The sequence below is a fragment of the Sphaeramia orbicularis genome, chromosome 17 (genome assembly GCF_902148855.1).
Source record: "Sphaeramia orbicularis chromosome 17, fSphaOr1.1, whole genome shotgun sequence".
Classification (NCBI taxonomy): Eukaryota; Metazoa; Chordata; class Actinopteri; order Kurtiformes; family Apogonidae; genus Sphaeramia; species Sphaeramia orbicularis.
Genome location: NC_043973.1, coordinates 9319270 through 9339140, shown reverse-complemented (window position 1 = coordinate 9339140; position 19871 = coordinate 9319270). Strand labels below are relative to the sequence as shown.

At 36.0% G+C, this 19871-nt stretch overlaps 3 protein-coding genes across 8 annotated transcripts; 1 reads left to right on the top strand and 2 right to left on the bottom strand.

The window, feature by feature from the left end:
• The first annotated feature begins 1909 nt into the window (after positions 1-1909).
• LOC115437071 (serine/threonine-protein kinase MAK-like) lies at positions 1910-12580 on the top strand. 5 transcript variants are annotated; one of them, XM_030160157.1, is made up of 16 exons: positions 1910-2069; positions 2206-2344; positions 3152-3206; positions 4209-4330; positions 5058-5140; positions 5433-5565; positions 6114-6285; positions 7473-7640; positions 7821-8132; positions 8220-8389; positions 8486-8607; positions 10005-10058; positions 11310-11384; positions 11523-11627; positions 11903-11998; positions 12106-12580. In XM_030160157.1, the coding sequence occupies exons 2-16, from the start codon at positions 2244-2246 to the stop codon at positions 12255-12257; spliced, it is 1920 nt and encodes a 639-aa protein (XP_030016017.1). In that variant the 5' UTR covers positions 1910-2069; positions 2206-2243; the 3' UTR covers positions 12258-12580. The 5 variants fall into 5 exon arrangements, with proteins under 5 accessions (XP_030016017.1, XP_030016021.1, XP_030016016.1 ...); XM_030160156.1 differs by having other exon boundaries at positions 1940-2344; XM_030160158.1 differs by lacking the exon at positions 11310-11384 and having other exon boundaries at positions 1942-2344.
• Positions 12520-15713, bottom strand: LOC115437073 (transmembrane protein 14C-like). Its single transcript, XM_030160164.1, has 5 exons — positions 15663-15713; positions 15413-15562; positions 13252-13353; positions 13063-13150; positions 12520-12982 (listed from the first exon to the last, which is right to left on the bottom strand). Exons 2-5 carry the CDS (start codon positions 15486-15488, stop codon positions 12925-12927), a joined length of 324 nt encoding a protein of 107 aa, XP_030016024.1. The 5' UTR covers positions 15489-15562; positions 15663-15713; the 3' UTR covers positions 12520-12924.
• Positions 15714-15898: 185 nt separating this feature from the next.
• pak1ip1 (PAK1 interacting protein 1) lies at positions 15899-19579 on the bottom strand. 2 transcript variants are annotated; one of them, XM_030160162.1, is made up of 11 exons: positions 19480-19579; positions 19265-19374; positions 18916-19078; positions 17989-18109; positions 17795-17869; positions 17653-17705; positions 17423-17568; positions 17061-17158; positions 16702-16801; positions 16371-16497; positions 15899-16213 (listed from the first exon to the last, which is right to left on the bottom strand). In XM_030160162.1, the coding sequence occupies exons 2-11, from the start codon at positions 19340-19342 to the stop codon at positions 16107-16109; spliced, it is 1068 nt and encodes a 355-aa protein (XP_030016022.1). In that variant the 5' UTR covers positions 19343-19374; positions 19480-19579; the 3' UTR covers positions 15899-16106. The 2 variants fall into 2 exon arrangements, with proteins under 2 accessions (XP_030016022.1, XP_030016023.1); XM_030160163.1 differs by having other exon boundaries at positions 19508-19526.
• Positions 19580-19871: the final 292 nt, after the last annotated feature.

Sequence of the window (19871 nt, the reverse complement as noted above, 5' to 3'; positions counted from 1 at the left end):
GTGTTTATTTACCCTCATGGTTAGCAGGTCTTTAGCTTTGTAAATGAATCATAAAGTTAGCTTTAGTCTGTGTAAAAGCTCAGATCTGGTAAGTTTAGCTTAAACAGCTCGGTTAAAATCTCCTTCCGTTAATAAAAACTTATTTTTGTGTGACACACCGTAAAAACATCACATCTTCATGCTCTACTCATCCAGTATCAGTAAGATTTACAGTTTACTCTTCTTTAAAACCCAGTGTATTCCTTTATAATAAAGGTAGCTTAGCCTAATCTTTGATCTGACAAATCATTGACAGTTTACTAACAGGTTAGCAAAATTGTTCAGTCATAATAATGCCCTTTTCTGTTACCATTTTTGCTTTGTGTTTTTAATAGCAATGGTTGTACAGTTCATGGGCTTAACTAACCCACTACAGGAAATAATAGCTTTGTCTTTGGACATCTCCTGTTATAATGTAGGTCTTTTTATTTGCACAAGGAATAACACGGCAACAGATAATAGATTATAGTAGTGGAACAAGTATCTGGTTTATGAGGGTACCTGTTCCAAATATGCCCACCAGGGAATATACTTGATAACTTTAATAACCAATCTTAAATCATACATTACCAAAATTCTTTGGAACTGAATCAGTGCCTTTACTTCAGTAACTGTTTCCAGAATACTACTTTTTCCCAATACCACTATTCCATATTTATATTTTTTTTAAAAAGAGACAATGCACTTTATTATGCAAATATTTAGTTTCATTTTTCCAGTTAATTTACAAGTGTACACAGTCAGAGTAGTTTTACAACATAGAAAATGAATCTATTTACCTTGCCTACACCTTGCAGTATTGTGTTATCTTAGGCCAATGTCATTAATAAAAATGTATAAGGGCTGCATGATTTGGTGAAAAAGCCATATAGTGGATATTGTGGGCCATATTGCAAGTTGTGGTTTGAACCTATTTGCTAGGTTATATTGGAAAAAGTACAGATAACCAATTGATTGCTTTTCCCAATACTAATATGCCACCTTGAAACGCTATAAAAAGTACAAAAAGTTGTAGCAACATCCATTGGTTTACGCTGTATTTCTTTCTGGCCAGTGTCACTGAATCCAAAATATGATCATATACACACCTGACTGATAAAACAGTGTCTTGTTTTGTGTTTTTTTTCTATCGTATAATAGCAGCTGTCATATTGAATGTGTTTTGAGTCATTGTGCAGTTGTAGTAAAAGCCATTCATTCATAATGCATGAGTTGACACAGTTGGGATTTGCTCCTTTGGCAGTGAAAATTGGTATCAAGTGATACTAAACCATATCAGCAGTCTATGAAATACAATTTGTGCAGTAAAGTATTGAAGTTAGCTACCAAGCTCTAATTAACACTAATAAAACCTTTTGTTATGACTCATAAATCACAGAGCTTTTTAGATGATGGATTAATTCCAAGAAACTAGTCTAATCCTGGAATGATTTGACTTGATTTGTGGCTTATGCTAGTTAGAAATAGACAGGCTTTGTCTAACCAAGGCCCCAGTTACTCACAGTTACTGCCTGAGTGAGGATAGTGGGTTAATTGGATAAAAAAAGAAAAGCAGGGAAAAACACTTAGTGAAAGACTGACGTCAGAATTCACAGAATGGAAGTGTATACTTGTCAACAGTGGATTGTTCTTTGGTCACCTTTGCATGACTGTCAAACAGCTGAAAGTGTTTTCAGCATTGTCAAACACACCTCAAAATCATTGGCCATTTTATGTGAAGACAAAGTCTACTGTTTCAGGATCATATAAACTGTGAAAACACAAATGTGCCAGTGTTGTTTTCAAACTTTGTGGTCTCAAAGGAGTAAAACCTGTTTTCCAGGTTCTCCTGTGGCTTGGCATACATTCTTAGGCAGAACTTAATCCACTTCCCATTGCAGCAGATCGCCCTTCCTCTGTGCTCTGTGAAGGCTTAGCTCAGGATAGGTGAGGCACACTGCAACAGACAGGATCAGGACAGCGTCAGTCAGTTCCCTTCTGCCCTCACTAGGTGCTCATTCACTCTTCATCACAACTCTACAGAGACAAAGGTAAAGCATGAAAGCTCATGTTTTATTGCTGTAGGCACACAGTAGCAGCAGAGTAGAACATGGCTGTTGGTTGATCTGTGGAGTGATATTGCTGTGTGTACAATGACCAACTGCTGGACTGTGTTGGACTCTCAAGCCAGCTCAGTGAGGGGGAGGCAGGGCTTTCTGTGGACCATGAACCGCTACACCACCCTGAAACAGCTGGGGGATGGCACCTATGGCAGTGTGCTGCTGGGAAAAAGCAATGAGACAGGGGAGCTGGTAGCTATAAAGAGGTGAGTGTAACTCTGACATGTGCATTCAGTTGAGTTCATGAAGACTCAACGGGGACATATTGTGTTGTCTTGAAGCGTTAAGCTGATTAATCCCTGAGTGGCTGCCACAAGGACATGTAGGCTCTTGACTGAAACACACTGAGTCCTGTCAAGGCTCACATAACAAAAAGAATAGATTAAACAAATCGTGTTGCTATTTTAAGCCATAATTTTGGCATTGTTTATTTTGGAAGACTACTCTAAATAAAGATCATTTTAAGATCATCTTCAAGATTAAAAGATACTTACTGTATGTCATTTCTTTGGTTCCTTTTGTGTATAGACTCTATTTTAGGAATCTGTCTTTGGCCAGAAATTAATAATTAATGTTTTGCAAGGCTCCACCAGGCACTGTTTGTAAATGTGCGGTTCTAGTGCAACCTGATACTACTGATGACAGTGAAAGTACACCACATACAGTAGTAATGCACCTTGGAGGCTGTGGAACTTTTAAATGAAAGTTTCCAGTAAGAAAGTTAAGTTAAAAAGTGATTTCACATAGAAAACATATGAAAGCTCTTCAAATGCAACAATTTCAGTATAAGAAGTACAAGAGTGATGCTGAAATGAAAGCAGCTATCACCATTAAGAAAGACATTTGGCAGGTTTTATCCCACTGTGTGAGTTGACTGAATATTCACAGAAAAGCTTGAAAAGTTTTCCAAACAGGGAAAGCTACTCTAGGTGAGGTTTTATTAGAATTACGACAAACACTATATTGAAACATGAATGTAATAAGTGTACTTTTTATTGTGGACTTTATAACAGGATGAAGAGGAAGTTTTATTCCTGGGAGGAGTGTATGAATCTCAGAGAGGTTAAGGTAAGAATAATTACTACACAATATAACCAATATTTACTATATGTAATAAATATTTGAGCATTTTAAACAAATTCATGCACTGAAGATATGTTATTATGGGCATGACTTAAGTTCCAGCTTACATACTAAGTCTTTGAGGGCAGGAGACATTTCTATTTATCATTCTATATCTGATCTTTCAGTTCAGTTCAGTTTCATTCCACAGCCTTATTTGCATCACTGTATATTTATACAGACCTGCCAAAGCTATATGGTAAAGAAAAGACTTTATTATACATGACATTGTTTTATAATTGGTATTATTATTGTTATTGTTTTTATCATTGTTGTTTTTATTGTTATTATTGTGTACATTTGTTTAAAAAAACCCTGATATACATGAACATAACACTGGGTGAAACATGGAGATTCATTACATCTTTCTTAGAGATGTTTGTATTTGTGATGACATGGATATTTTAAGGCTCAGTCATTGATGTTCATATAAATAAACCCATAAAGTTGCCCATAAAGTTAGAATAAAATATTTTTACCTCTTCTCATGAAATGATTGTGACTTTGTGATTAATTGATAGATAAAGTGTAACTGGGACTCATCTGGTCAATGGTGATTGATGTTGATTATGTTTATAAATAGAAATAAAAAGAGGAATTTGATGTCCAAATTTTTGGGCAGCAGTGTATTATAACCTTTATGTATTTCCTGTTAATATTTAAGAAAATACAGTTTATTGGTAAGTTTATTAAAAATGTTTACACTTGTGATTGATTCTGTAAGCATGTTTTATACCATCACTAGCCTTACCTGAGCCTTGTCATTAAAAAACAATGGATGGTGAGAAAAATTGTTATGGCACCTCTAATTCGTCTTGGCACATAATGTCTTTTGTATATATGTGGGAGTCAAGTGAAAAAGCTAATTTCATACCCTGGGTATTATAAGTCACCTTTAATGTAACTATTGAGGAGATAATCACTAATGACTCTTTGCATTTTCAACAGTCACTGAAGAAGCTGAACCATGCCAATGTGGTGAAACTGAAGGAAGTCATCCGAGAAAATGACCACCTCTACTTTGTGTTTGAGTACATGAAAGAAAACCTGTATCAGCTCATGAAAGAACGGTAACAAACGTTCAGAAAATGCAACATTTTACTGAGTATTATCTCAGCTTTATACCAGATATGTGAAGTATATTACATTTATAATTTAATTCTGCAGAGTGATGCTTCTTATTACCATTAGAAATGTGATAATTATGTGGGTCAGCTTGAGTCATCATGTGTCGGTCTTCGTTTTTGCAGAAACAAGTTGTTCCCTGAGTCAGTCGTCAGAAACATGGCATTTCAGATATTACAGGGGCTGTCCTTTATTCATAAAAATGGTAGGTGAATTCAGCAAGGTGTTTTGGTCATAGCGTAGACAGAAGAAGAAAAATACTCTGAGTCTATCTTTTCTCTTATGAAACACCATACCATTGAGCTGCCAGCACTGACTTCAGTTTAATGTAAATGCGTGAATAAACATTTGGATGCGCTAAAGAAAATGTTAAGAAAAAAGTAAATGAATGCCGGACAGCTGGTAAGGCATCGGGCTTCACAGGATTTTCTCTTTTCCAACAAAAAATGACTCACTTCTGTTGTGCTTCGGTGGGAAGAGGAGGTGTGAGTGGTACCAAAGCACAACTGAACAAAGTTTTACTTCTCAGAAAAAGAAATCAGCACTGTTCTTAGTGCTTGTAGTAGGTGTCGGTGTCATTCCCACTACAATAAGGCATGATTGTATGCATAGTCTTTTTGCTTTATCCTCTCTTTCCTTTCCTTTTGTCTCTTGCCACTTTGCTGCTGCCAGGGAAGATAAGATGTTTTCTGAAAATGAGATAAGGAACATTCTGTTCCAAGTATTGTCTGGCTTAGCATTTGTGCATAAGCACGGTAAGAGTCCTCCTCCTGTATTTGTCATTTCTTTTTCTTGAATTTAGGCTGGCCTTGACTGTGCTGTCTGGTTAAAACATCTTGATTTTTCTCAGATGTTTTAACTTTGTGAAAAAATCTGAAAATGTTTGCGTCAACAAAGAGTCATGTCATTAGTAGTTTAACCTGTATAGACGTATAATATAGTAGTAGTAGTTGCTGTAATGGAAGTAGAAGCTAGGAGCCAACTCATTTAGTTTGGATTATCATGTAAATCAAGCACATATGTGGTTGACTAGCTCATCTTTTTCAGGTTATTTTCATCGTGACATGAAACCAGAGAACTTGCTCTGCATGGGCCCAGAGCAAGTTAAAATCGCTGACTTTGGACTGGCCAGAGAAATCCGCTCCCAACCACCGTACACTGACTATGTGTCCACAAGATGGTGAGGCTGATATATTTACAGGAAATAAATAACTACAAGTTCCTATCAATAAAACACCCACATCTACAGTACTGACGTAGCTGTAGCTGGTGATCCTTTACTTAGTTCCTACTTTGTTCTTGTGAGTTGCTGATCTATAGTTTATATTTCTGATTTGAACTTGACCCATGTCCAATACATGTTTGATATAATGTATCACATCACATAAAATGACTCTGAGCTACTGTTGTGAAGGCAGAGGTGAATTAGGTCAGAGGGCAGATACAGCAGTCCTCTGACTAGACAGTAGATTATCATTAAGATTATCAGGACTGTGTTGTTTGATATCTACTGCTCACAATGTTTAAGTCAGTTGAAATGTCCTCTGATTGGGAATTGTCAGTATGTGGTGTGAGGAAGTTATTTATTGTATTTATTCAGTTTTTTAGTAAAATATAAATGTGCATGTTTTTGCATTTAATTGTTACTACTAGGTATTTTATGACCAAAAAAGTAAAACAAATATATTCACCTGTTATGATCTGTCTTGTCCCATTCTGTCATTCTAGGTACCGAGCGCCAGAGGTTCTGCTCAAGTCCAGCTCGTACAGCTCCTCCATCGACATATGGGCTGTGGGCTGCATCATGGCTGAGCTCTACACCCTCAGGCCGCTGTTCCCTGGAAACAGTGAGGTGGACGAGGTCTTCAAGATCTGTCAGGTGCTTGGAACCTTAAAGAAGGTGAGTTCTTAAAAGTTTTAAATTTTCATTAGTTTTGTCAGGAATTAATATTTGTACGTTATTTTTTATGAAGCTTGGTGTTTATTAGTTAATTTCCTTCATATTTAGCATTAGCTTTTCAGGAAAGCCTTGATTTATAGAAGATGAAAAAAGTATGGTTTAAGAACATATGATATCAAATATGTTTTCTAAAACTATTGCTTATTAACAATATCATATTGTGTGCAATTTGCTAGTGTTAGAAATGATATCAAAATATTCAGATGTTTTATTTTATTATTTAGAGGAGAGATTTAATTTTATTGATTTAGTAACCACAATCCAAATGAGAAAATGAAAGTAAAACTGATTTGCCAGTATTGTGTTTTAGTTTGTGTTGTTTTTTTCTTTGAATTTTTTGCTTATGTTTTTTTAAAGTTGTCTTTTAATTTTATGTCATGTCATAAAAGAAATCATTTTTCCACTGCTCATTTTAGTTTCAGTGTTAGTTTTTAATAACTATAATAACTTTGCACAGCAAAACAGTCATAGATTACGGACTGTCACCCCCTTAGACCATATCCACCATACTGAATACACTCATATATATATATATATATATATATATATATATATATATATATATATATATATATATATATATATATATATATATGTATGTATGTATGTATATATATATATATATATATATATATATATATATATATATATATATATATATATATTTTTATTTATATATATATATATATGTCAAATTATACTGTCAGTTCCATTATCAGATCTCAGTATGAAGATTTGTTATCATAACATAAGGAGCAGTGAGTCACTTCCAAACCTGAATATGGTGGGTTTAGAATGAAATAAAAATTTGCTCTCAGTTCTGCATCATCTTACAGATCACAAAGTAATTGATCATGTTAATAGATACTGTCATGTAGCATGTGTGTGATTTTTAGTACAATACTTGCCCTTATTTTTGAGTTACATTTGTGGAGAGACAAGAATAAGAATAACATACTATATCCCTTAAATGAGAGTGACATACACTCACATTAATGATATCAATACGTTCTCTTTTGCTTTTGTTTTAAGCATATCATGTGTTTGTGATTTTCTACGTCTGTATGGAGACACATGTCCTCACAGATGATCCATTTGTTATCTCCTCCTGTTGCTAAACAATTCAGACGGACTGGCCATACGGCTACAACCTGGCTGCTTCAATGAATTTCCGTTTCCCAAAGTGTGTCCCTACCAGCCTCAGATCCTTGATCCCTAATGCCAGCGAAGATGCCATTACACTGATGAGAGACATGCTGCAGTGGGACCCAGAGAAAAGACCAAGTGCTCTCCAGGTACATTTAAAACCCACAGCGTAATGTTTGACCAAACACTGACTGGGATCTTTCACCCATACTTAAAAAATCTGAATTGTTATAATTTCAGTCTAGTTTTAGTTGACTAAATATTAAAAGATTTGAGTCAACTAAAAGAGCGAACACAAACATCTGCTGCACTGTTTTATTGTCCTCCAGGCTCTACGATACCCATACTTCCATGTTGGCATTCCACATTCCAAAATCTCAGAGCAACACAAAGTCCAGACGAAGATGAGAGAAGAGGCTGCAGAACTCAGACCTCTGTCCCCTAGACAGAGAGACATGGATTCCTGTGAATCTAGTAAAACCCAGTCAAAGATGCAGATGTGTAGCCAGTCTCTCCACCGGCCTCTACAGCAGATCCTTCTTCCTCAGGACACGGACTCAAACTTCGAGCAACCGGTGCCTCCCAGCGCCATGTTGGAGGGGCAGCAGGAACCTCTCAGCTTGGTGAAATCCAGGCCTCAGGTGAGCTTGTGCTCTGGGTTCATTTTCGTAATGTCAGATTGGATCTTGCTGGGGCTCACATAACTGTTTCTGTATACCTTTTTAAAGCCTGTAAGAGCTCTCTCGGGAACAGAGAACAGTGTAACTGGAGTGCGAACAGGGCGCAGACGATGGGGCCAGACGTCTTTCAAGTCTGTTGACAGCTGGGATGACTCTGACGACACAGATGCTGGTGTTTCAATCTCCAAAAAACCCACAATTAACTTTCTGAAGAGCAGGTCAGTTAGGAGTCTCTGATGCAATATACCAGTGTTTTCAGGCCATATAAAATATATGCACATCAACAGTAATATACTTACATATATACTGTACAGATTTCAGGATTCAAAGGATAATACAGTTGTCAAACCACAGAGTAACACAAGCCTGAACAGATCTCAGGCCTCAACCTTGTCAGCCAAGCAGCACTACCTCCGCCAGTCCAGATACCTGCCTGGTGAGAAAATGACCTGCTCTAATTCAAACACACTCCAACAATCATTCAGTTGCAAGGTTTCGTGTAGGTATATTGTTTTTGGTAGATTGTTTATTGATACGCTTTTATTCAACACAAAAAATGTAAAATAGAATGTGGTTGATGTTGCCTGTGAAAGTTAGCCCTCTCACACATGATCCACATAAAAGTCTGAACCAGTAGGAATAGAATAGAATAGAATAGAATAGAATAGAATAGAATAGAATAGAATAGAATAGAATAGAATAGCATTGATTGTCATTGTGTGTACAGTGAAATTAGGAGTGCTACTCCAGTCAGTGCAATGATATTAACAAAACACCAGTACTACAGAAATAACAATACAGTGAAAATGAAATTACAAAAACTAAAAATAAGATAAGAAAACACAATTTAAATTTTACAATTTTACAAAGTAACATAAGAATAGAACTAAGTAGAATGAAAATTAAAATGGACAAAATATGAATAGATGCAAATTTACAGTATTAACAGTATGTGACAGTATGTATATCTATGAATGATATTAACAATATTAACAGTATGTATTACCCATGAAAACAGTATGTATATCTAGAAACACTATTCACAGTTAGATTAGAGAATTTTGTCAGAAGTCTGTGGTGCTTGTCTGTATAACTGTCTGATATCTTAGAAATACTTTGATGGATTTTTTTTTTCTAATTTGGCTCTAATGTTCACTTTGACTCAAGGATGAAGTGAATAGATTTTTGTGGTCAAATGTCAAAGTCAATGTTATTGTAACTACAAAAAAACACCACATTTTTGGTCATGACTGCAGTTTCTAATAATTGAGTGAAAATGGGTTAATAATCAACCACTCAATGGTTGTGTGGGATGGTTAATAAACTGAATTAATAAATAATAGTAAAATATCATTGGTGATGAGGTTTATATGTCCCCCATGTAAACTACATCAGTGTGTGGTTGTCAAGCAAAACACATGCATATCTCTTTCATAGCGAATCTGTCAAAGTTATTCTTGAAATTCAGTGGAAATATGAACTTCTCCAAACAATAAGAAATATGATGGATTAGACATGTTATCTACTTACCACACCGTAAGGTAGATGAACAAATGACATCTCATATTCCTAGGACCAATGATGAAAAAACCTACCAACATAACGCATTATGGTCAATGTTAAATGTCACAGTTAAAGGTTCACAGTACTCTGATGGGACTCAACACAGTAGCTGCTTGTTGTTCTTAATATTCTTATTCTTAATCCATATTCTTAATATTCTTATTCTTAATCCATTGGGCTTCTTAGCACATGCTACACAGGCACTACCTTAGTGTTTTGCTAAAAATATTATTAGATACATAGTGAATTTACTCTGTTTGTCATTTTCAGGAGTAAATCCAAAAAGCAAGTCTTCATTTGGACAGGTGGCCAGCTTTAGTAAAGGTAAGGATAATTTGATGATAATTAACACTCAAGTAGTAGGCAAGGGTAAGGTGACATAAAGCAAACAGGTAAAGTCAGTGTTATATTTGCCTTTCAGCGGCGCATGTAGTGAAATAAAGGCCCAGTCCCAACGTCTACACCCACAGGCTTGGAGGTGCATCCTGTTGAGTCCATCAGGGCTCAGGCCTGTCCCACTGTCACTTCATCAAGTGTATGAGGGCTGTCTCACAGACTATTTGAGCCCTTTATGCACATCCACTTGTGTCTAAATTTTCAACAAATCACAACATTTACCAAGATTTAAGATGGTGATAAATGATAAATAATGCCATAAAAAAATGTAGAATTAGAGGAATGAAAACATGTTATATACACATTGTGTTTGATCATCAACCATTCATTTAATTTTAACTTATTCATTCATTCATTCATTTTCTGAACCACTTAATCCTTGAGAGGGTGGCAGGGGTGCTGGAGCTTATCCCAGCTACCACTGGGAGAAGTTGGGGTACACTACTGACGTGTTGCCAGTTCATCGAAGGCCTGACATACAGACAAACAACTATTCACACCTATGGATAATTTTGATTGACCAAATTATCCTATTAAGTTATTGTCTTTGGATGGTGAGCGGAAGTACTCAGAGAGAACTCAGACAGACAATGGGAGAACATGACACAGACAGCAACAGTGCTAGCCGCCACACCACTGTGTTGCCCAATTATTATTGTTTTTGTTTTTTTTGTTTTCTTTTAATTTTTACGTAAAATAAGTCAAATTGATTGTTTGACATATCCCTCTTGGTAAAAGATGGTAGGTGTTCAGGTCATGACTCAAATAAAAAATGGAATGTAAGATGTCTCAAACCCACAGCAGTGTCAAACATGTTTTGGTGTTGTCAAGGTAATGTCATGTGATACGTTGTAAAGTGCAACCCAGTCCTCTTTGTACCATTTCAAGCCTTTGCAGTCACTTAATCTCAATCACTTGTGACGATGTCCCACTTAACTCTATGACAGTTCAGTGATTAGGCCTCATGGACTGAGATTAAGAATGGGCCAAAGAACCCTGTATAATTCATTTTCTATCATGTTTAACCTTTTGCGCAAGTGTGAGGGAGCTAGAGTAACATGTTGAATGTCCATCTAAAGAACAAAGCCTGAAAGATCTCACTTTCTGGGTTTTCTTGATGTTTTTTTCTCTCCCCTCTAATTCTTCATCTTGTTTCTGTCTGATGTGATGTGGTTTTAGACATTAGTTTTTCTAAACTAACAGATAAACAGCATCTGAAAGAAAAGCCTCTGGATGATCTTAATCTTCCTAAAGGTATCTCTTAGATTCACCTGCAAATGGTGATATCATTACATTGAAGAGGTAGAGGACAGTGCATTTACTCATGTACAATATATGGGACATGTGTGGTGGTTGACATTAGTGTTGAAGGATTATGCTTTTCCTTTTCAGATTTCTTCATGAGCACTCCTAATAACCCAACCAGGATCTACAAGAGTGAAAAAGGAGCAGGGAGACAGAGGATCACACTGGCACCTATAGGACTGGCCTCTGCAAGTAAGTCAGTCCAGACATACTGAATTCAGTGTCACCTGGTACCAGTTAGGAAAAATAAATTAGGTTTGTAGTTTATTTTAGTAATACTGGTCTTTCTAATTCATCTTTGTTACCACTAGAGTACAGCACCCCCTGGAGATGAAAAAAGTCACTGTCTTTTTCAAAAATGCTTATGTTTTTTTTGTGAAAAATTTTTTTATTTTTTTTTTTAGATTCTTTTAATTGTCCCATCTTTAACCTGACATTCTGCAATCCTTCTCATTTTTGTCACTCAGTTGATCTGTCACCCTCTGCTGATTTAAGAACTGACCAAAAAATAAAAACCTCCAAAAACAAGACATCTCTGCACAAGCTGTCGTTATCAAATGAAGGTGGAAAAAGTAGCAGCACCATGAATACAAACATATAGTTTTTAATACAGTTGTGCAATGGATAAGTCTCTAAATCACTCTTCCTTTCTGTCTCGTGTTGATTTCAGAGTATGATGGATGGATGAACAAATCTCCGACCCCCCAGATCCCTGTTTTGAGCACCAGTGCAACAGGCAAGAACACATTTTCCAAGAACACAAATCTTCAACCAGTCCATGGACGAGTAGACTGGACCTCCAAATATGGAGGCCACCGGTAGCACAACAGTCCACTGAACTTCACCAGTGACTCATGGGAAAGGTTCTCAACTGCACTTTTGCCAGGAAATAAACACTTGAGGGGAGACGTGCTTCATGCAGCCTGCTGTGTGTCACAGTGTTTCCTGCTAGTCTCTTTGAACATTTGCCATGTTTCCATGTTATCTGTTAAGTGTTGTTCAGTGTATCAATATCCCATGACTTATTATAGTATTTTTTTGTTTTTTAAACAGCTTGAAATTTCAATAAAGGACACATTATAACTCAAATGACTTGATTTTTATTAGCAACAAATATATGGCAGATATGTAAATTTACAAAAGTACAAAAAAGGCATGACTGACAGCATAATTCTACTCTTATATACCCTTAGTGAGCCAAGAGTTATACATCTGACAGGTTAAAAACAACACCTTATTTGTACAAAAAATTATGTTCTTTCTGAAGAACAGATAGGAATGTTTTAAGCATCTGAAAACAAAGCTAGTGCTGGGATTGATTCTGTTGACCAGAGACAGTTTCCTCTTAAATCACATATTTTATGTAACATTTATATACAAACCCATCTGTCATAGAGACACTGTCATAGCGACAAGGTACAGATTAATGTTGTAGAAAATTTTACCCTTCTTTGACAGTGTCCAGGAAAAAAAATACGTTCATATCTTTTCAGGGCTTATGTGGCCTCTTAAACATCACAGTAATGATCCTCACCAGCATAAGTGCACTGAAAAGAGGTGACAACAGTTATATCAGGACTCAGTTTACATTTACATGATGCAAAATACTGTATCCATAATTAGATACCTTAATAAAGTCATCAATCCAGCTGGCATGAACTTCCAGCTGCTGAGAAAACGGAGCCCCATCACCACCGCCAGGGTCCCTGAGGTTCCTACATGTTCACAGTGGAGGGAGACAGTTGTTGCTTGTTTGCTCATTTGTTTATGAAGCTTCAGTTGGGATGTTACACTCAAACAAACTGAACTTGCTCACCTAGAGAGAGCCACACATTCTTAGGATTTTGAGATACCAGATAAGCACCAACTGCAGCCAGCAGTCCAAAAAGGAGTCCTGCAGCCAGAGAGGTGATGCTACCTGTGGAGGAAAATCACATGAAACACCATCCAGTCATACTCTCCACTAGTGACACTGATAATGTTTCTCACTGATCACAATTTATCACAATAGATTTTGGTGCTTTTGCTTTTTCAGTGTTATTTTCTGTTTGTTCCTTTGCTTTTTTGTTTTTATTTATTTCATCTTTTGTGCCAGGGAAATGAAGAAATGTTGATTAAAAAAAAATTATCTTCAATTACAGGTCATGAAGTATCACCACTGTCATTGATGAAATGGCAACACAGATGATATTTGCTGATACCGATGTTCAGTCAGATCCATATATATGTAGATAGTAACACAAATTTTGCCTCTGTAGACCACCACAGTGGATGAGAAATGAGTTACTTCTATTGGCATCGTATGATCAATAAACATCAGTGACAGTTCCACTCATGGCCACTCAAGTCCATGACATAACAGTAACCATGGTAGACACATGACATGGTCAGAATTGGATCATGAGCTGTTCCTTTCTTTCTCCATACTTTTCTTTTACCATCATTTTGGTGCAATCTGTCCAAAGAACCTTTTTGCTGAACAGGTGAGGCTTTTTTTTTTTTTTTTTTTTAAGATATTTTCTGGCAGATTCTAATTAGTCCTCCCTGTTTTTGGCTTGTTGTTAACCTTCAGTATTTGCATTCACAGAGGCATGTCTTTAATAACTCACCTACCTCCTCAAATGTGTTCTGGACTTAGCTGGATATTGTAAAAGGGGTTTTCTTCATCAATCAAAGAATTCTGCAAACATCACCTTTAGTTGTCCTCCATAGTCCTCTGGTGTTGCTGAGCTCACCAATGGGTTCTTTCTTTATAAAATGCACCAAATTGTTGATTTTACCATTTCTAATGCAAATGCATCTATAGAATTAAGATGCAAATAAGAATCAGAACCAAAATCAGTTTTATTCTTTCTCCCAAACAGGCAATTTGTTTGCAGCAGGACCACACGCATACTTCGCAACAAAGGCACAACAATACAGACCGACAGGCAGATCTGCACAAAAAACATAATAGGTCATTTGTAATAAATATACATATTGGCAGTGCGCTAAAAACTAAGTCATTTAAAATCAAGGTGCAGTTACAATAAATATAAGATAGATTTAAAAAGAGATATGAGAAGAAGTAGTGGGATGGGGGTGGGGACTAAATGGGCAAGGCTATCTTCTGATGTGTGCATTCAGTGCGTGGATCAAAAGAGGGATAAAGCAAGTCTTGTACCTCTGTTTTAAAACAAATGGATTTTGAAATCATAAGACAGATGGCAACAATATGAATTCTGTATGCATAGGATGACTTGTATATTGATAGATACTTATGGCTTTGTTGAGCACCTGCTTGTTGAAATACTCGCTTAGAGTATTGAACTTTACTCCCACTATCTTACTGGCTACATTCACAATCTTGGAAAGTGCATTCTTATCTTTGATAGTGATGTTTCCATACCAGCAGATCATGAAGAACGTCAGGACAGACTCAATAAAAGCTCTATAGAACAATGTCATTAATGATATATATATATGTACAGGACAAGCAATATAAATACAATATTCCCTTTTATATTTCCTGTTCATTCTTAAATGTTTGTTTGTCTTTTATCCCAGTTTTTTTTTTTTTTTTTTTTTCCCCAAACACATTTCGATTCATTCATTTAAATCCACTGTGGTCGTGGACTTCCAGAGGCTGAGTCAGAGTCCAAATACTGTACATATGGACCCGACTGTATCTGTGTCCACTAAAACTACATCAAGTTAATTGTTAGACTACATTAGTTCAAACTACATGCAGTAAATACCTCAAACTGTATGTAAACGGAGATAGTTTACAACAATACAAGCAATAAGCAGTAAACTGTGCTGACATGTTTTGGCCCCGTTGCATTCTGGTCTATTGAGGCTTATATGGACTCACCTCCTTCCAGTGGAAAAAAAAACATAGTATTTGAATATCTGCGTGATATATTTAAGGTGGCTCTGCTAATGTGACTTTTTTTCATATAAAACTGACAGCTTTGTAACATTAGCGTCTCTCGTACCTGCTTTCACATATCCCATGATTCCTCCTGCTGACACCAGAGCGGCGTAGCAGAAGCCAACCCAGTCCGCAGCCATCACCAAAGAAACACACTTTAACTGCGCTGTCTCACTGTTCCAACACTTAAAATACGGCGACGAACCACCCTTTCCTGTCACATAATAAAAGAGCTCATGTCTTTACCACAAAAAAAAAAAAGAGAAAAACTACGGTAAACACTCCTTACGTTTGGAGGAAATTAAAGTTCCTACCGGTTTGTCGCTTTGCAAGTTGTAAACCGGAAGATTTACTTCCGGTGTCAAAAAACACAAATAAAACTACCGCTTCACTTTTTTTTTTTTTTCAATTTCAACACCTTTTCTATTTAATCACTTAGGACTTTATCAGTAGTCCCCAACTTCACAAACATATTTATTTTCTGTATTCTTAGGAAAAAAGAATTAACTTATCCACAACTGTTATGCATATTAGACTAGATAAGCTGCAGTCCATCATAAAACATTTTTATTGCTGCTTTTCTCACTTTCCATTTTCTTTTTCATACTTTCAATAGTTATAGAAAATATATTTGTGGCAAAAATAAAAACAGTAAAAACTGGGATTTACAGCCTCCTTGTGGTAACTATTAGCAGTGCGTGACAGAAGTCCAGCTGTTAAACAGTCCACTGGTTCTAAACACTTTATTATGATCAACTTTATTTTCCACTGTCTTTTTTCTTCTTTTTGGGTTTGCTCTCATCTTCTAGTATGACTTCCTCTGCGAGTTGGACTCTCTTTGACTTTACAAGCTCACGGGGAACATCTGAAGAGAAGAACAGGAGAGAAGTTTTTATATATCCACCAAGTAGTTTGAGTTTAACAGTACATTCACACATCTATTCATTTGTAATGTGAGTCAGTTTAACCTGTTTGTACTGTCAGGTTTCAGGAAAATCTAAAAGAACAGCCTTATTATTGACCTTCAGATGTTGTTGCCTCTGTTGCTGGTTCCGGTTTGATCTTCACTGATTTTGGTTTCCACACAGCGAGGCAGGTCAGTCTGGCTGTTGTATTCACTTCCCCAATAAGAGTGGGAGGCTCCAGCGCCTGTTAATCAGCAGTAAAACATCAATTAAAAAAGGAATCAGCAATTATTTCATAGTATATGTGGCTGAATTTAACTTATTTTTTGTAGATTAAAAAAAAAAAAAAAAAAATCAAGATTTTTTAAAATGGTAATTGGCACAGTCACTATGGTTGAAACTACTTTGGTCAGTTTTATTTAAATGTGAACACTATGGGTAGACATGCCTCTTTTAGATAGAGTTTCCACATTCTTATAAATCCATCGTTTGATGCAGTCACTATCACACAGTAATCCTCCATAACAAAACTGTCGACTGCCTTCACCCTGAAAGCACAAAAGGATGCAGGTTTTTTTCATTTATTTGACAATATATCTATTATGCGTTTTGTTATCAGCTGATTTTAAAGATGAATCAGTGTCATTTAAGTTTCAGAAGAACAGATGTTTATAATGATACTTGAATTATTCAAAACATATTACCATATCTCCTGTAAAAGCATTGAATGTATTCAAAAATGTATAAACAAATATTTCCAAAGACTCTGTAGAACACATGGAGATGATGACGCAACACAAAATATACCTGGTTTCATGGGCTTTGAACTCACATATCCATTTTTCTTTCCCAATGTCCCATAGTCTCACAGTTTCATCGTCTCCTGCGACAGCCAAGACTGAGTTCTAAAAAACAGCAGGAATACAACCATAATATTTTAGATAGATAGATAGATAGATAGATAGATAGATAGATAGATAGATAGATAGATAGATAGATAGATAGATAGATAGATAGATAGACAGATAGATAGATAATTACTCACACATTGTGAATAAACACTGAACATCACTCATCTCCATAACCATATGTAAATGTCACTGTAAATATAATGTTTCACAGATATATATATATATACATATATATATATATATATATATATGACTCACATTTAAAAACTTGACAGATGAGATCCTTTTGGGGTTTGTGATGGTTCCTGTCACAGAGGCCGTCACCATGTCATAAAAGTTTATCTTCTCATTAGTCACAACCAAATATTTATCTCCTTCAGGAGACCATCTGACAATGTGTGCATCTGTTAAAAGTGCAGAGAAAAGAAGATTCAAGTAATTAAAATTATATAAATGTCTCCGAGGGAAAAAATTAAGAGGCTTCTCACTTTGTTTGATATTTTTGATGAAAGCGGATCTTCCATTAATAAGATTCCATGTTCTAAATAGATAAAAATACAAAGAACACTTTTTATTCCGAAAAATGCATCACGTGTCACACTGATTTTATAGCAAAAATGAGGATTTTACCTCAGAGTCTTATCTGTCCCAACTGAAAGTGCAAGTTTCCCAGATGGATGGACAGACAGTGATGTAACGTGGCCTCTGAAGAAAAAACATAAAGTGAACTGAATTGGGAAATTCTCTAGACCAAAACAACATTCATCACAATAATTTTAAAGTCACGTACTGTATATGGTTTTGCATCTTCTTTGTTTACTCACTTGTGAGCTTTGATGGTCTTCAGACACTCCCACTTCTTTGTGCTCCACACACATATTAGTCCATCCTCAGCTGCGCTCAGTAAATGAGACGCTCCATAAAACTCAAGGCAGGTGATGCTGCCTGTGAAATACAAAGAGGTTTGTGTGAGGTTTAGATAACACAAGGTGATATGTTTACTCCATTTTGGTAAAAGTAACCAACCAGGCCTGTCATGAGTCTGACTGCAGCACACCAGCAATTGAGGACAATGACTATGAAGTTGTCAGCTTTTGACACTTGTAAAAAAAAAAAAAACAACAACAATCTGGCAACAAGTAAGGAACAATAAGAATAGTGACAAAGTGAAAATTACTGGTATGAGAAATCCTAAGCGAAGAAAGGGAAGAACTGAATGGCAACAAAATGACCAGATCTTAATTATTTCTGGCTTTTAATGTTCTGAAAGATTTCAGACTGTAGTGTTTTTTAGAAGCACCTATTAAAGTTTGCAACAAAAATTTGTTCTGTCTGTGTAAGTCTGTGTAACTTGTTGGTGACTGTTTATTCAGCTAAATTTTTTGTAACTTTTTATCAGTGTCAGATGAACACAGAAACAACTATTTGCACTTTGGTAGAATTTGTAAGCCTTGTTCTATGAAGAATGTTAAAAAAAAATTGAATGTCAAGAGAAAAAGCAATGTGACAGAGATTTCTTTAGTGTTTTGTATCTGCAATTATTACAAAAAGTCCTCACCAGCTGCTGTCCTTTACAATGCAAAAATGAACACTGAAGTTGGTAAATAACTTTGCAACTGCTAATGCACAGTAAGTTAGGAAGCTCATTTTAATCTGGAGACTGCAGAAATATCCTTTGCAGAGAAAAATACCTGCAGTCTTCGGGTTTCACTGAACCTGAGCTCTTTAATTCATTCAGAAATGGCAGTTACCATCATGATGCAGCAGAGCTCCGTGCTCTACTTTCTTCTTCATGTCGTACAGCTGAATGGTCTCATCTTTACTCCCTGTGACAACAAACCTCTCACTGGCTGCCACAGCTGTTAAAGAAGCTGTGTGGGCATGATGTGTGAAATCTGGCTTGGGTGTCCACTCCTGCGTAAAAAACAGATGTTTCAGATTGTCTATAAAGAATTAGATAGTGACGACATGATAGAAAACACTTTCAGGTTATGAGTTAAATGAACCAAGATTTACAGCCATCATTCAGAGTAACCTACCCTTACGGACACTTTAGCCTGCTTCCTAAATTCGTAATGTTTATAAAATTAAATGACTTACCTCTCCATCTATGCTCACTTGATATCCACAAGTGACCTGCTCGTAACTCCCTGCTATCAGCTCCAGCGATGCTGCCATGCTCCTTCTTACCCCACACGGCTAAGACTAACCTAGTAACAATAGTTACAGCTTTCACACTTTGGATTTTTTAACTTCTAAATTCAACTGGCCATCAGCTGATAACAATGCAGCAAAAATAAATACGAAATACCTACCCGATAACTGATTAAAACATCTTCTTACATAGGCTTCTACTTTAACTGTTTTGCTAGACACATTTTCGTGAAGCACAACGTGAGCTGCTAGGGCGCATGCGCAGAGTACTGCTTCCTCCGGTCGGATAGAGTATTTCAAAATAAAAGCTGGTCATTGCTGTTAAAATTTCGATTATTATTTTCATTTTTTTAATAAAAAATAAATAAATAAAAGAATTAAAAAAAAAAAATCAAATAAATAAATAAATAATATCTTTGTTAGATAACATTTCTATACAATTTGTATTCGTATTAAAACTAAAGATAATGTAAAATTTCATTCCCCCTGTCCTTTTAATTTGATTACCCTTTATCTCATTGTTTGCAGTTTCAATCTTATATAAATATATAGA

Bases quoted from the DNA above. Each gene is read 5' to 3' on its own strand.
- LOC115437071 (XM_030160156.1), top strand. From the start codon at position 2,172: ATGACCAACTGCTGGACTGTGTTGGACTCTCAAGCCAGCTCAGTGAGG. The intron at 8,133-8,219 runs GTGAGCTTGTGC...ACCTTTTTAAAG, and splicing joins TGGTGAAATCCAGGCCTCAG to CCTGTAAGAGCTCTCTCGGG. The intron at 10,059-11,309 runs GTAAGGATAATT...ATGTGGTTTTAG, and splicing joins GGTGGCCAGCTTTAGTAAAG to ACATTAGTTTTTCTAAACTA.
- LOC115437073 (XM_030160164.1), bottom strand. From the start codon at position 15,488: ATGGCTGCGGACTGGGTTGGCTTCTGCTACGCCGCTCTGGTGTCAGCA. The intron at 13,354-15,412 runs GTACGAGAGACG...TTTCCTCCACAG, and splicing joins CATGGGATATGTGAAAGCAG to GTAGCATCACCTCTCTGGCT. The intron at 13,151-13,251 runs GTGAGCAAGTTC...GTGAACATGTAG, and splicing joins GAATGTGTGGCTCTCTCTAG to GAACCTCAGGGACCCTGGCG.
- pak1ip1 (XM_030160162.1), bottom strand. From the start codon at position 19,342: ATGGCAGCATCGCTGGAGCTGATAGCAGGGAGTTACGAGCAGGTCACT. The intron at 17,569-17,652 runs GTGAGAAGCCTC...CACTTTTAACAG, and splicing joins CATCAAAAATATCAAACAAA to ATGCACACATTGTCAGATGG. The intron at 16,802-17,060 runs GTATATTTTGTG...TTGTGCTTTCAG, and splicing joins TTCAAAGCCCATGAAACCAG to GGTGAAGGCAGTCGACAGTT.